Below are 17,350 nucleotides of genomic sequence, written 5' to 3' on the forward strand. Positions count from 1 at the left end.
AAGTAAAGGAACTGCACACTGAGAAGAATATGCTTTTCTTGAGTTAGTACATGGCTATAGCAATTTCTGAGTTAACATAATTTACTGACAATTAAGAATAGGATTAGTAGCAATAAACTTCATGCTGTCCCTCTAGAAAATTATCAGAAATGTCTATCAGCTATTTTTTATCATTCTTTCAAAGTAGTGTTTGGGGGTAACTGGGGGAGATTGTAAACAAAATACTTTGCTTAGGACCTGATTCAGCAAAACAACAATTATGCTTCTGTGCCAGACCTGAAATCAATTTTTATGGGCTCCAGAGCCTCATGCAGGATTAAGAAACGTGGATCCCATGGGTAGGGGCTCATTTTTGTTGTTAAATCAGGTCCTTAGAGTGAAAGGGATGTAACTATATTAAATTAGAAAAAGAATTATGGAGAAGATATATTAAACCACAGACAAAGGATGATGAAATTATGAAATTACAGCTTGAAGAGTATGGAAGGAAGTATAGCATAGAGAGGAACAGCATAGAAAATATGGGTTTAAACCTTTGAAAATGAGTAATGATGTGTCAGCATGGGCATCACTGGTTTTCAAAATGGCAGTGAAAAAAATCCTAAATTGGTAGGTTTGGGAATTTTTTCTGCTGGAGAGTAAGGAAAATTATTTTTTCCCATGCAGACTATCTGAAAAAAAAGAAGGTAATTTAACTCAGTAGTTCTGTTGTCATACCGAGTACTTACTCTTTGCATTAATACCTCGCATCAGGTTTTGTGTCACAACCTCAGTGAAGTTACCTATAGTCTGTGACATTCCTTGTTCTTTTGCATTAAAGAACTGTATTGTAATCTCCTCGGCTGCCCAACATGGAGCTCAGGTTGATGGGAATTGGAGAAAAACTTCACAGAATAAAATGTGACAGTCTGTAACATACACAAGTTGCAAGCAACGTACAGTAATAACAAGTAAATGTTAACAAACAGAGCGAAAGAGAGAAAGAGAAAAAGAGAGAGAAAATGTGAAGAACATGTAAAAGAATTAAGATTCCTATATAACAACTCAGTTTTAGTTACCCCAGTATTCTAAGGCCATTAAAATACAAATCTTTATTAGTTCTAGGTATCTTTATTAAAGTTTCCTGATTTTTATATTACTGCATATTTTGAAAGTTGCTATGAAGCTCTTCTGAGTAGATATCGCACTGATGGACTTCACACTGGCACGAGAGCAGAATTTAGTATGCTACATGAATATGCAGAATCCTTCCGACCCAACCTACCTCTTCAACATTTACTCACCACCGTGTTGACCTGGGTCCCTCCAGGAAGCCGTGTCCCCCAGTAAAGGCACTCCAGTGACGGTGGTGACTGCCTCTCCCAGTACTAACTGGCCAACATAGTAACGTCACTCCCAGAGAATATCACCTTTGAGAGGTACTACTTCTTGAAGTGAGGTGACAGTATGTTGGCTGCCTACCTATTGGTACTGCTAGAGGAAATACAGGAGCTCTGGTTAAGTAGATCCAGTGCATCTTGCTATTAGAGGTATTATTGGATATGTGCTTAATGCAGTGCTGAGAACTGTTGCTCCTGAAGTGCTGTATTGCAAAGAGCTCTGGGAGATCCTTCCTAGTTTTATCCTGACACTTCTGGTGTTTCACTTATACCCATCCTGGACTTCTGAGAGTCTCACTAACACCATATTCTGTAGAGCGCAGTGGTCGTTGACAGGTCAGGTAGAGGTTGCAGGAAAATGCAGTCAGGTGAGTCATGCTACAATCTTATATTACTGCTCTGAGGAATACAGTATGATGATCTGTACAGTATGGAAGGTGTCTGAGACATGGAGCATGGATGAATACAAAGAACAATGACAGCAGAAATGGTATTGCTTGTTATTTCAGCTTTGTGCTTATAAACAGACAAGCAAGTGGCCAAAAGGCTTGGAGAAAATTTCCAGCAAGTACAGATTAAGAGGGATATAAGCAAGTGGACTGGGCACAGAACTGGGACCTCACACCCTAGACCCTTTTGTCCCTGGCCTTTTGTAGTAATGGGTAAGTCATCCCGTCTATCTAGTTCTACTGCAGCAGAGAGATACTTCTTGCACAGAGGTGCCTTTTGTTGTATCTGTCCTGCAAACACCAGTCATACTCAGTCCAGCAGAAGGGAGAGATGCCAAGAGTACCTCTTTTGTGTCCCAGGAATGCATTCTGCACTGGATGGCATGGGAGCTGCAGTGGCAGGCAGGTGCTTGAGGAAAAGGATTTACCATATTTACGTCTGCCTTGTGCTGGAGGATTGGCACAGGTTGGCCTTACTTGGCTGGAGTGCTTGTATCTGTGTTTTCCCGTCACTAAAAGTGCCTCGTGCTCATTAAGTTATTAAGGCATGAAAAGTCCTAAGATTTATTATTTAGTTCTGCGATTGTTTTTCATCTTAGTGCAGCCCTGCTCCTACACACACTCATCCCTGGCTGTGGCCAGACCACAGGGGGCTATGTGGGGAGATTTTTTTTTTTTTTTTTTTTTTTTAGTGTCTCGCATAGTGCCAGAGAAAAGCAGGAAACCCAAAGTGCTGTGTTTAAATTCATAGCTCCTCCATTTTGTTTTCAAATGACTTGGTATAGAGAATGTTATTTTTTACTCAAATTCTAAAGTAAACAAGCACCGTAGTACAAGTGACACCCACCGGTTGTGTCTCTACAGGGAATGATAGATGAATAATTGTACAACAAAGTATTACATTATATTAGTTATAAATTCTGCTTTGCTTGTGACCCACAGCTGTGAGATTGCAGAAATGCCACATGGGGCAGGGGCCAAGGAATAGATCCAAATTGCTTCCATCTAACTGTAGGCACTTAACTGAGGATCTTAAGTTAGAGCTGCAGTCACCTGAGATCACTTATGGAGAAAGCAACCTCCAGAGGGCAGTTCAGATCACAAATGAGTGAATTACTCTCCGAGACTGCCTGACTCTTCTTCCAATATAAGGTGGACCTCAGGCAAATGCATCTTAAGTTAGATGAGAAGAACTGAGCGTTATTCCTTTTACTTTGAGCTGTTACAGTTTCTACATTAGATCCAGAGGACTCCATCTTCAGTGACATTAAGATGCAATCATTACCTCATTTGCTATTTTGGAGTGAAGAATTTTGGATTTTTAAAAGCTAGGAAGGCTAAGTAGAAGGAGGAAAGAAAAACCATCTCCTTATTACCTTTTCCACTGCCTTTTTAGTATTTTTTATGTCCAACACATTTAAACATCAAAGTCTTTTGAGCTGAAACAGGCCTAAACTCTTTGCCGTTACATTGCTGTCTACTGTCCATCTTACAGAGAGGGTCAAAGGTTTTATGACACTAAAATTAGATAATTTTTTTTTTTTTAATGTTCAAAGGCATTTGATCAGAGAATTTGCTTCCCAGTGGATAGAAGGACCACCACAGTGACTACATACCCACGGCTTTAACAATGCTTTGCTACCCATAAAAGCCACTGAAGTTCCCAAACTACAGTGAAATGTTAGGCAGCATAATGGGCCTGTGACAAGAACTGCCAAGAGTCCCCAGCTCCCACCGAGCATTGGCACTAGAATTACAGTGCTCAGCACACTTCTGATGTTAGAACCGGTGTGTTGCACAAGGAACGCAAGTTATTTAGGTTATGGTGACAGAAGGGATGAAAAATGAAGGCCTGAGAAAAGAGCAGCTCCTTCAGAAAGCATGAATGGTAAAGCTGAAATGGGTAATTCCACATTATTTCTTTAAAAGGAGATCAGCTCTCGCTCAGGAAATTGCATTGAAATAATAGGTTCCTAATGTCACAGCTTGCTCCAGTTCACCTGACCATGGACGACACTGGAGTCACTATAACTATGTAGTTCCCCTCTGTCAGTGATAGACTTGGATTGCTTTAACTATTCAGACATAGGGATAGTTGAGGAGTGGGTTATGGAAAATGTTTTTTTAGGCAGGTAAGTAAAACAACCACAGAAGTTTTTCTGAAGCTAAAGACTGTATTAGTAATGACAGACATTTTCCCTCTCCTCTTAGGAGCCTGAATTCTAGTAATATTTCTTCCATATTTTACAGCTATGCAATGAGTAGAGAATTTTGCCATCAGTACACTGTGAAAAAGGCTGCACAATACATTTGTATGAAGATACGATATCCTTGGAGTATAGCTTAAGTGAAGCTGCATGCAGAGGGGATCAGAGAGGTGAGAAGTACTTTTTTTGGCCATATTAAAGTCAATATAAACACAGTGTGTGCTGGTGTTGTAAATACATATATGAGAACAATAAAAGATTGGGGCAGATCTCTGAACAAACCCAAAATAACCAATCACCTGTGCTTATGTATTATGGATGCATTCTTAAGACCATTGCTCTGTGGCACCAGACAGTACTGTAGACATCAAATGAAGTTATGAATTCTATTCATATTCTAAATTTCTTTTACAGTGTTGGAAGATGACATTCACTGCTTCATCTTATGGCAACTTTATGATTTAACCATGCAGTCAACCTATCCTTCAGGTAAGCATACAGCTCACAGAAAAGAGGGACTGAAGAGCTGAGTAACACTTTCAAAATGAAACTGAGACCTTTCAAGATTTGTTTTGCATGTTTTGAGGTTTTCTTATAAACTTTCACCTTAAAATATTTCACTATGTGTACTGAGAGAACTTATACCTGTAGGACAGTGTGTGGTTTGGGACAGAAATCAGCTAGGTTTAAGTGGTTAAAACTGGCTTTTTCTGGTTTGCTTCTGTTTGAAGCAAATTTTGCTTTGCTTTTTTTTTTCTATTTTGCTTCTGTTATGATACTGACTGTTTGGAATACTCAGAAGCCTTTAGATAAAAGACACTGCAGCACGGCAGACTATGGTTGACTGATGCTTATTTCGTTATGTTCAACTAGTGGCTTTGCCACAGACCTTTCAAGTGATCTTGCTCAATTAAATCAAGCCCTGTGTCAAATGAAAATACTGGAGATTACTTCCGTTTTCTCTTTGCTGTCTACTTAGCCTGTTGGGTATTTGATTGTAATATAGTGGTTGTCACATATACAACAATGGCAAAATGAAGCCCTGATCTTGAATGGGGCCTGTAAACAACACTGCAACATAAGAGAGTTAATAGTTTGACACGGTGATGCTAGACCTTGGTGTGTATATTTTAAGTGAGGGGACACCTGGTCCTCTATAGTCTGAGATATCCTTGAGTCAAGGAGTTTTAGTCAAATTGGTCAGGTGAGATCTGCTCCTTTTGTATCAGGCCCAGTTCCTCCAGGCACTATATAAGCAGTATCTTGAGAATTTACGGGCATCAGAAACTGTCTTGAAGAAGATTTTTTTGTATAAAGGAAATCTCTACTTTCTTAATGCTGCTGGTGAAGGCCTGCCTGCAGCAGTAGCTCTGCCATCCTCTACTCTGAAGTGCCTTTCCTCCCCTTCTGCTGCTTTCCCAGCCACCCATTGACGGGATTGGATGGGATGGAGAGCAGGAAGGGTTGCTGCAGAAAGGGGAGGCATGGTAGAGTCAAACTGACATTCTTTATATAAAATTAAAATCAAGTGCTGTTATTTAAAGATACCCTCCTGCCAGGTGTAGATTAGCCCAGGACTGAGCTGCTGAGAGTGTTGGGGACAATTTAAAAATTTAATTCAAACATACCAGAATTTAAATTCAAACCATCTTCACTTTGCCTGCAAATGACCATAGCATCATTGGCAGCAGCTGTGCAGCCTGTGGGCAAAGTTCTGCTGTTCGCATGTCCGTGCCAGGAAAGCACTCCTTAGCCTGAGAGGAGGCACTGGGCCGTGGCTGCGCAGAGCTCTCATAGAGCCCCGTTGGCCCTGTGTGTATGGACCGAGAACAGCTGTGAACTGCTGACTCAGTGCATGAGAAGGCTATGGAGAGTCAGTCATATGTGGAACTATTTCATACTCATCACTGTTTTGTGAAGTGTTTAATCATTCCACCACTCATAACATATGGAATTAATAACTTCATGTGATGTCCTTTACACCTGAGCAGCTAAACAGGCTTTTTTTGGAATAATGTGTTAGATATACATCATATGACCTTATATCACCTAGACACTGTCACACTGAAGCTTTACAGTTAAAAATTACAAGAAATATCTTGGACAACTCAGGCATTATTTTAGAAACGTTAGGCACCCATTCTGTGTTCCTAATACAATGTTAACTGGTTGTTTACACTTAGGTGCTGTTAACCAATCCAAGTATTTTACAGTATGGGAAACATTCACTGCTTGCAAGTCTTTGTTTTCAGATAATGTGCAGGTTATAGTTTCAGGAACAAGTCAGTGCCTACGAATGCTTCATATTACATAAGTGAACCTCAACATCCAAGGCAATGCAGATCTTGTTTTAACAGTTCGGTTCTGATCTCACTTATTTTTTAGTTTTCTCTTGCACACATATAGATCTTTCCCTATTAGGAAGCTAGGAGATGCAGGCAATATTTTTTGCTGCTAGTGGTGCATAATAATTATCAGAAACTGAACTCCAGCAACGATGTTACTGAGTCCATTTTGTTAGCTGAAGTATAAGTGTGCTTTTTTACTTCTTAAAATATATATGCTTGTATACGTATATAAAAATAGTCTCTCTTAATTATTGCAGAAATAGATAAGTTGCTGTTACTATCAATACTTCATGGATATTGTGGTAACAGCTGATTTTAGAGCACTGATGGTGGCAAAACAGTTCCACATTGAACCAAAATTACACGTATTCTCAGGATACCAGTGTGGAATTGCACTGAACTCTTAGAGTTCTTAGCCCTCTAGTTCCCAGAGAGGACCAGGGTAGGTAATGGAAGGAACTTTATAAAGCAAGGGATTTCTGAGAAGAATAATAGCTGACTGCTAAAGTACTCAAGAGTCTGGCATCTCTTGCACATTACAAGTGGGTAGTTGGCATATTGCTCACAGCAGGAGACACACAGTATTGTTTGTGCCCTCTTTCCCTCTTGATAACGTGATGCCACAAAGACATCTACTTATGAGGAAGTTTGCTGCTTGGACATGAGTCGTGATAAGCATTTGCAACCTGAGGGGAATGGATGATAAAACCATACACTTATGCGCCAAAGATACAATAGGAAAGAGACAGTCTATCAGTCACGTGAATTGTGATTGGCCTGTTGCAATGGAATAGCCTTTAACAAAAAAAATGAAAGCTATTTACCTTCTGAATGGATTTTACATAGTTGCACAAAAGGGAAAAGAAATAAGAAAAGAAGAGAGAAGAGAATAGAAAAGAAGAGAAAGGTTCTCACCAGCTCTTCCCCTCCAAAACTAGCATTGACATTGGTGAAGTCACACACAAAGGAAAGTCTCACTTTCTTTGTGCCTCTCACAATGACATCAACATGCATGGCTATGAGATGGCGAGAGAATACCTCACTCACAGTGAGTAACAAATTAGAATTTTCTTCAAAGTAAAAAAATGATAACACAAGACCATCATAGGTATATGCTAGCTCTTTCAAAACATCTCTTTTTGACTAGATGTCAGTTAAAATCACTTGACTGGCAATCTGTTTTATCTAATACAACACAGGGGGATATTCTGAATAGGCTGAAGAATGTCTGCTATGCAACTTGGCTGGAACATCTGCCAAAATTAAGTTGGCTTTGTTTTGAATGTGGTTATCTACTTCAAAATTACTCCATAGAATAAGTAGTGATATTCCATGGGTAGAGGTAGATTATGGGGTTTAAATAATCAAATTGGAGCCCCGTAACTTTATGTGCTATAGGAGGATTCTCATAAAACTGAGATATTCCCATAATTAACCACTAGCCATGGGATACTATAATATATTCCATGGTGACTAGTATTTTTTCCGTTTCCCTCCCCCCTCCCAGTAGAATTAGTATGATTAATTTTGCTCTGGTTTTGCCTATTGCTAACACGAATCAGTATAATTAAAAATAAGAATACCATATTATGAGGCGATCACTGTTTAGGCCAAACCGGCCAGTAACGACCAGTCAGACCTTTTCCAGTTGGCCTTTGCTGCTAGAAGGTTGAAAGAGCTGTAACTCACCAACCCATACTTGCAAAAGGAGCATGTTTGAGAAAATGTGGTTCAAAACTCTTCATAGTTCTAAATGCTAAATTCTAGTGGAATATTATAGAATAGATTGATTTGCATGCCATGGAATAAACATCCTTACATCTAGTCTTGTCTCAGAGTGAGTCATTTTGCATTAGTGTCAAGAATTTGAGCTGTTGTTCTACTTTGCAGTTAATCATCAGAAAGAGACGGGATTGTCTCATGAATATGCATGACGGTATAGTTTCCCTTCAACTTACTAGGCACCTAGTTTCTGTAATGAGATGTACAATATCTGCCATTTAAAACAGCTGAAAGGTCCCAAATGGGAACAAATGAGAAAGCATCTGGCTGTTTCAAATTCCAGCCCTGTTTTGTCAGAAAACTCTGTAATTGCTGAGTACTTGGCTCCTACTCTGCTCTATGAAGCATTCAGCTCTCAGGAGCCTCTGAGATGCATTACACAGTCCAGCAACATAGCTGTAGAACTCTCAAAATTCTTCCACTAGATGTAACAGCTCTTCAAAATATCTTGAGACTTGTAGGCCCTTAACCAGGACCAAAGTTTGGGCTCCTAGAGCGTGCTCTCATCCTTAGTTTTGCTGATCAGCCTCCACTGTACCATTTGTCCCTGCAACCTAGACTTCACACATATTATTCACTGTGTGATGGTGGGACTAGAATGGATAAATGTGCTACCCATTGCTCTAAGAAAGCAGTCTGGCTGAATCTTAAATCACTACGCGGGATGGAGGTTAACGGTCAGATGGACATTCCTCTAAGAGGTTTCCTACCTGCTCTGTTAATTTCTAAAATTTCTTCTTGGGCCAGTGGGCAAGTGTCGCTCTGAGTACTGTGGTGTGGAGAGTTTACGACAGATTTACAATAATTGGGGGATCCCAGCTGGGGTGGCCTCGGGATATGCTTCTTTTTTTTCTTTGGTAGCTTCTGCTTAGCCATAGCTAAGGAGTAATACATTCCGAAATTGTTCACAATGACAGGGACAGGCATGGCAATGGTCAGCACACCAGCGAGAGCACAGAGGGCCCCCACCAGCATGCCTGACCAAGTCTGAGGATACATGTCTCCGTAGCCCAGGGTTGTCATGGTGACAACAGCCCACCAAAAGCCGATGGGGATATTTTTAAAGTGTGTGTGTTCACTGGCACTAGGGTCATTTGGTTTAGCACCTATTCTCTCGGCATAATAGATCATCGTGGCAAAGATTAAGACGCCCAATGCCAAAAATATGATGAGCAGCAAGAATTCGTTTGTGCTGGCGCGGAGGGTGTGTCCCAAGACCCGCAACCCAACGAAGTGGCGGGTCAGCTTGAAAATTCGCAGGATTCGCACGAAACGGACTACGCGGAGGAAGCCCAGGACATCCTTAGCAGCTTTGGAAGACAGGCCACTGAGTCCAACCTCTAGATAGAAAGGCAGTATGGCCACAAAGTCAATGATGTTCAAAGAGTTTTTGATAAATTCCACCTTGTTTGGGCAGAAAGTGACTCTCATCAAGAACTCAAATGTAAACCAGACCACACAGACACCTTCGATGTAGGTGAGAAAGGCTTCAGTCTCTGCTTCCCTGTAGTGCCGCACCTGGGTGTCATTCCCGATGAATTCAGTTTCTGTCTTGTTCACAATGGGGTTAAATCTCTCATGGGTCTCGAGGCAGAAGGTGGTGATGGAGACCAGAATGAAGAAGAGGGAGGCAAATGCCACATACTGTGGAAAGAAAGATATGAGAGAAAGGTTAAACAGCAGGTCAAGTACAGGCGCTTTGATTCTGAAACACCAGGGAGAGACAAGAGCTGTATTAAAAGTAAAGATAATGCCAAGCCTTCTTCCTGTGGGCTTAAGATGCCAAGTCTCACCTGCGAAGACAACCTAACATTCAAACTTGGAGGGAGATCAGTATATAAGTACGTGCTAACATCCATTCCTATACAGATAGCATTTTAGCGTGAGTGTAAATTTAAGCAAGCATTTAAATCTTAGAGCTTTCTGTGGGATTTAAGGTTAAGGACATATTTAAATTCTACCTTCCTGAACTTGGTCTTCTGTTACTTCCTGGTCTTAAAGACAGAGCACACCTTCTAGGACAATTGTCATGCAAGAGTCTTTTTGCAGCATTGTGTCAGTGGTATGGTGGTTGCCTCCTGCTCCCAGCTTAGTGACAGTTGTGGTATTTCAGATCTCAGTCAGGTGCTAGTAAATACTAGTGGCAGTCTCAGGTGGGCTCTACAGCAAGGAGCAGAGTCCTGCTTGGCATCATCAGACTTTCTTGCCAAATCCCAGGGACAGGTTGAAGAACCGTCACATATCAAACCGAGCTCTCCTAGAGTAAACATCTCTGTTCTCAGTTCCCTTCTCCAGATCTTTTGGGGGTGGGGGACAGGGAGGGGAAGAAAGAGGTTTCAGGTAAGCTTGTCAGCTGATCCAAAAGGAGACAGATCTATTGGATTTTACCAGACAATGTTTTCTTGAAGAGATTCTCATTACAATGTAAGACTTGTACCAGAACTAGATGAATATTTTTTAAGGTTTTGGATTACAATTTGGTTAATCAAGTTACAGTGAAGGTGGTAGCAGCCCCCAAAGTCAATGAGTGTTTACCTTGGGAGTATTTCCCTCTTCTGCCTCAGTTCCTGCTTTTCATAGAACCATAGAATGGTTTGGGTTGGAAGGGACCTTTAAAGGTCATCTAGTCCAACCCCCCTGCAATGAGCAGGGACATCTTCAACTACATCAGTTTGCTCAGAGCCTCATCCAGCCTGGCCTTGAATGTTTCCAGGGATCTACCACCTCTCTGGGCAAACTGTTCCAGTGTTTCACCACCTCATCATAAAACATTTCTTCCGTATACCTAGTCTGAATCTACTCTCTTTCAGTTTAAAGCCATTACCCCTTGTCCTATTGCAACAGGCCCTACTAAAAAGTCTGTCCCCATCTTTCTTATAAGCCCCCTTTAAGTACTGAAAGGCCACAGTAACGTCTCCCCAGAGCCTTCTCTTCTCCATGCTGAACAACTGCAGCTCACTCAGCTTTTCTCAGGCTTTCCTCAGCCTAAAGGAGATCTCTTGGTTGTATTCCAGGATAATTGAGGGGTACAGTCAGGCCAAAATTCACAACTCTTGTAACCATAACTCCTCTGCTCAATCTTCCTTTAATCAATTAAGCAGTTTGCCTATATCTAAGAAGTCTCTTTGTGGGCTGGAGTGGTACAGTAATGGTAATACCTCTTTCCATTTCACTCCCTACATCTGTAATCTTCCTGTTTGTCTTGTGTGTCACCTTGACAAGAGACGTCACATAAGATATTATTTCACTGTCTTCATGAGCATGAGCAACTGTGGTAATTAAAATATTATTCAAATATTCTAATAGTGTCCTGTTATTCACAATGTCCCTTTTTCAGCAGTGTAGCCAAAATAGGGGTTAAAAAGAACTAGTTTCTTCTAATTGTCTGTTGTCAGTAAATGCAGTGCAATAATCTAAAAGAAACTGCTACCAAAGGAATAGACCAGTTAAAAATAATCTATGCTTCAAGCTACCAACGCTCTCCTGCAATCAGGAAGTTCCTCCTGTCTGCTTTCCTGGGTAGACCTAGTGCAGAATTATGCTTGACCTTCTGTATTAGCAAACAAAGTCAAAAGCAAGGATTTGTCACAGTTTGAGGTGAACCATTTAATAGAATACAGAGAAACTGGCAGAGAATAAAATCACAGAATTGTTTAGGTTGGAAGGGCCCTCTGAAAGTTGCTTGGTACAACATCAAAGTTGGACCAGGTTGCTCAGGGTCTTGCCCAGGCCAGGTCTGAACATCGCCAAGGTTGGAGATCCACAGCCTCTCTGGGCAGCCTGTGCCAGTGTTTGGCCAGTAAGAGCAAATAAGCTTGGAAGGATACAGAAGCAAACAGGCTCTTCTGCTTTTCAAATCCAACTTTGTTGCCAAAGAGATCAGAACCTAGCCATTGTCACAGATTTTTAAAAAACCCAGTGCCTTCCCCTAAATGCTTCAGGCTACCATAGCATTTTTTTGTGATGATCTAATATACGTGCTGGTATGTGCTAAAATCAGTGTCTAATATAAATAGTTGTCTGGAAGATAAACAATCTGGAGGTTAGGGAAATTGAGAAGCAGGACTGTGGGTATCTTTTTATCAGATTCTCCTGTTAAACAGGGAAATTCTCCTCTTAAACAGGGAAATTTCTCCATGCACAGTTTCTCCATCTGTAAAATAGGTTAAAAAAATACTAGCTGGTGTTTGTCATGTGCTTTGTAATCCTAGATAAATGTGCAGAGGTTCTATATGCTTTCATTTTAATAATACTATTAATATTTAATATATTAATTTTAATGTTGCATTTTAATATTAATATTTATTATTTAATATTAAAATTGTATATCAACAGTCCCCCTGAAAAACGAGTTGAAGAGTCTCTTAAGTGGTCAAAGCCAGTTTGTGTGTGATATTGTTAACACTCAGAGCTTAATTAAGCAGAGGTTAATATCCCAGTTGTCTGAGTATGAGTAAAATGAGAAACAAAAAGTATTTTGCACCAAGAACTCAGGAAAATGTTCCTAGTAGCCTCAGCATGCCTGCTCTATTTTAGCCTGGAGCAGATTTTTACCATAGAGTCATAGAGCCCTGAGAATTCAAGCTGCAGAAGGAAATGCTGACACTTCGTTAAGTCAGGTAGCACTCACAAATAAGAAGCAGAGAGGGGAATAAAACCATTTTGCATTTTAAGGGGTCTGTGAAGAAGGCCCCTTTCTTTATGCTGACTGAAAATGCAATTCTCCTCTTGGTGTATATGAATCTCTCTCCTGAGTGAGTTTTTCCTGCTTAGGACAGCCTTCAGGCTGACCTTGCACAGCAAGTATCTTGAAAAGTGATGTTTTGCTGTATTAAAGGGAAGAAGTAACCAATTCTGACAGGACATTTAAGTTCTCTGCAGCGGTACATGCTAGCACTGTTACCAGTAGAGAACATCACACACCATGATCCCAAGCACACCTTGGCTTCAGAGGGGAATTGAGAACCTTTAGTCGCCAGTTCAGCAGAGCAGGAAGCACCTGCTAAATGAATGAGAAGTGTTTGCTTCCTTCTATCTGTATTTAACAACATCCAGAACCCTTTCCCAGGGATGGGCATGTTTTTGAATGCTTTGCACCTTTGGAAGTGTGGGTCTGCTTTCAAGATTTCCTAAAACCATGTCTGAGCAATGGTATTGACAGGAAGAATCCCAGTATTTCTTCTTCAATTTTTTTTTTTTTTGCTCTGTTGAATTACTAGCTAATCCTAAAACCTATTTTGTATTTGGGAAGTAAAAATGCTCCTTAGTCATTCCATGCTTCAATATTGAAAGGCCCTTGGTTTTTGTTTTAGAAGAAAGTCTGGACAGACTGAAAGGAGAAGACAATGGAGAGCAGGCTTTTAATAAAGGTCCCATTACAGTTCCCCAGTCCCTTGGCTGATCCAAAGAAGTGCAGAAATGCCTGAGAATCAGACCTGACAATTCATTTACTGGCACTCATCTCTGGTAGATTTATCACCTACAGCTGCTTGGGATGCAGAAATTCAGCAGCTTGCCACAAATGAATGTGTACTGTGTCACTGGCATAGATTTATGCTTGTGATCACCAATTTATATTACTCCCCACCCCTTTTTTCTTTTGAATGTTTTTCTTTGTTAATTATCTGATATAAGATCTAGCAAGATCAAGCAAAACCCAATAGCACCAAATTCAGCAAGTATGTTTTTCTAAGGGGAGCAGCTCATTCATGCCAAAGGGGTCGAAAAAAGAGCTCTCTCTGGCCCACCACCAGAGGCCAACAGAGATCAGCCATCATGCCTAACATGATAGCTTGTCAAGTCCAGAGATGAGTAATGCTAGTAAAATCTAGTGTAGACTATGAGACTCTTACATGTTCTAACGTCTTTGAAAATAAGGCTATCTCTTTTTATTTCACTAATAGTGGCCTGAACACTAATCAAACCAATGGATTGCTCTTGTATTATTTAGTGGTTCTTAATCTTCTTTCTCCTTACATTTTACAACAGAATTTCTCTTCTTCCTAGGATCTGAATGGGCTGGGGGAAAGGAGTGAGGATTTTATGAAGTGATGTCACGTGCTGTTGAGTTACATAATGGCAGCTAAAATTTTCTATAATTAAAGAAAATACCTAGGTAAAGTGTTTGAAGTGATCAAAACTCTTTTATCTGCTTTGACACATGTGAATGATTCCTATTTCACCAGAGATGCTGCTGCCATTGCTTTTTTCTGGCTCTAATACCAACAAAGAAAAATCTCAGATTGTCCAAAATGGCAGAAGCCATAGGATGCAGCAGAGAGGAGATTTTAAAAGGGGATATTTTGATTAAAATATAAGTTACATTAAAATGTCTTCATTCTGGAGAGAGAAGAAATTACACTCCTGCATAATTTCTGTTAATAGCGGATATACTTTAATAAGGTTACTTTGAAATAGTCTAAAAGACGTCATGCCCGTAAGTGGAGAATTTAATAATCTAATTTATATTGCCTCTGATTAAATCTATCTATCTACCTACCTACCTATCTGTCTCTGTCTCTCAAAGGCCTGCTTCTCCCTGCTTCTCCACTGCCCTGTATCTAACCTAGCCATTTTTGCCAGTGCAGTGTGAATATGAAGTGCCAGTTAATTCAGAATAGTAGTGTTTCACATCAGCTTTGCATAGCTGTAAAAGGAGCAAGGTAACAGAATCCGACCTAGCCTCTCATGATTAATGTGCCAGTATCTTTCCACTCAGCACGGAAAGAAAACAAAAGTCCAACAGCCTTAAAAACACAAATAAACCTTCTAATACATGAGGATTTGGAGGCTAGGCTCACTCAGAAAAAAGGTCTGACGATTGGACCAGGCAGTATTAAATACACAGGTGTGGATGTTTACTTCTGGGGATCAGTTTTTACAGCAGCACTTTACCTTGCATTTCTGAGATAGTTCTGGTCTTGGAGATAAGAAACCTTTTTTATGCTTTGTTTTAAACAAATAAGGCCAGCAACCCACTAGAATTCATTGATACAGCACCTGGAATTGCCAGGCTTCAATGCAGATGGGCAGTGAAGGCTGGTGACGAAAGCACCAGGACAGAAATCAGATGACTGAGGCTCTTTTCCAACATCCACCACTGACACATTCTTAGTCTTCAAGCATGTGCGCCTGCATCTTTTGCACCATCCTTTGTCTACTTGTTTTTTCATTGAGATAGTAAACTCTTTGGGGCTTGGGACTGTCTGCCAATTTATGTCTGCCCAGTGTCCAGCCCAGTGTATGTCTGGAGTGGGGCCCTGGGAAGGGAGACCTTGGCTGAGTCTTTGGTAAGAGAGACACCACTCTTGGACCACAGACAATGAGAAAAGTGGGTGGTGGCAGTGGAAGCAGCACGGCTTTTGCAAGTCACGTTTCAGTAACTTCGGAGTTTGTTTTCTAGGAAATAGCGGTCTACACGACACACCATTCATAATTCATTCCAGATCACACGTTCAGAGTGAGTTAGTAGAGGCTGCACGCCGCAGACGGGTGCTCTTCTCCTTTGATACTGCTCAGAATCATTTAACAATCCTGACTCAAGCTAAATGGGAGAAAAGAAATAGATCACACTCAGAGAAGATTTGCCAGCCTCTCCCTTTGCAACTGCTAACAGAAGCATTTAAAAAGTGATTCTTAATCCCTATCCTTTTGCAGGGAAATTCAGGAAATTCTACCCTTCCCTGAACCTCTGGATGAAAGGCAGAAGAAGATGGCATTTGGTTTTAACTACATCTGTTGAAGCATCAGGAAATTTTCTATAGAAGCGGCACCTCTCTTTCTACTGATCTCTTCCGGTGAGTTTTGGTTTTAATGACAAAAATATTTAAATCACTACATCATAACCCTCCTGGTCCTGTTGAACCAACAAAGCACAGGAGCGAAGCAGTTGTTGTCTTAGTCTGTATGAGCAGGGCCTCTGAGCAGCATGAGATTTGTTGCTTCTCTCATAGGTGAACCCAGGGCTTGCCAAGACTGAAATGGGAGATGGGAACCCTCTCACCATACATCTTTGTTTCCAAAGGAGAAATGGTAGAGCTATTAGTGCTGTAGGGCTTCCAGAAAAGTATGGTATGACTCTAGTGAGATCCCGTATGTTGGGGTTGGAGTTTTTCTGGAGGGGGAGGGAGGTGGGGGAGCAAGCTGGGAGAATAATAAAAAAAAAAAACCAAGTCTAGTAATTTTTCAGTAAGTCTACAACTGGTAAACGCTGTATATCTTGCAGGAACAAGCTAGGCTCAGAAGAGTTTCAGATCAGTGCTGGCAACCCATGAGCTGGTCTTCTACAAAGCATCAGTAATTCAAATACACCCAGAGCCCTGTGCTTTTTGCTAGACCTGCATAAAACCCTGTGATTCCCATTCACAAGGCATCTCTTCAAGTACTGTACCAACTTTCTTTTACAGTAGTTCATCTGCCTGAGGTTTATCTCTGAGAACTCTTACACTTGCATGAAGCTTCCAACATTTGCCTATCTGTGACTTGAATCACAAAGCTTTGTCTATTTTCTGTTTAATCTGAAAACCGTACTGTAACTACTCTTCATTTAAAACTTAGTCCATGTATCACCAAAATGTTTAACAATAGAGACAAATCTTTTTGCTGCAGCTCAGCCAAAGTATGGGTTAAATGAAAGCTGCTTTAAAATACTTCGCTTTATAACCACTTTATTATCTGTCAAGACCGATTTTCCAGGCTTTCTTAGAGATATGGACCCTGATTCAAACAAATGACTCATTTTGAATGTGCAACTAATTCTGCTGAATTTTTGAAAGAAATATTGAATCTGTATGACTGATCAAATGACTAAATGTAGGCACATGATACTAGCAACCAGATAATGCTGTGGAAGTGAGCAGAAGCTAGGACTCTGTCAAAAAGCAATCTCTGTGATATTTCATTAAGAATCCTAATGTAAGATGTTTTGAGATCCTTTGAGCAATGATTATGAAACTGAAATTATTTGCAAGGGGAAAAATCCAGTTCTGCTTTTGTGGGCGTGATATAAGTATATGAGGGCACAATCAGATGTTACCACCAAGCTCTTCTCTGTGAAGGGAGAGATTGCTATCTTGGCAGTCTGTCTTCTTTCAGTGAGATGATAAGACAATCGATACAGAAGCTCACATCAGCAAACATACTGGTTGACTCACAAGATTATTCGAATTCATGTTTCTTAGCTGAGG

At 40.6% G+C, this 17,350-nt stretch overlaps 1 protein-coding gene across 1 annotated transcript in view; it reads right to left on the reverse strand.

Moving 5' to 3' along the window:
- The window catches only part of KCNC1 (potassium voltage-gated channel subfamily C member 1), a gene marked incomplete at both ends in the record, with an annotated part of 113,818 nt that overhangs the window by 8,765 nt on the left and 87,703 nt on the right, over nucleotides 1-17,350 (reverse strand). Inside the window, one exon of the mRNA XM_082318232.1 lies at nucleotides 8,876-9,809. Within this exon, the coding sequence (XP_082174358.1) occupies nucleotides 8,876-9,809 (934 nt within the window). The remainder of the gene's footprint in view (nucleotides 1-8,875; nucleotides 9,810-17,350) is intronic.

The sequence above is a fragment of the Platalea leucorodia genome (assembly GCF_965183815.1).
Source record: "Platalea leucorodia genome assembly, chromosome: 7".
In the NCBI taxonomy this organism is placed as follows: domain Eukaryota; kingdom Metazoa; phylum Chordata; class Aves; order Pelecaniformes; family Threskiornithidae; genus Platalea; species Platalea leucorodia.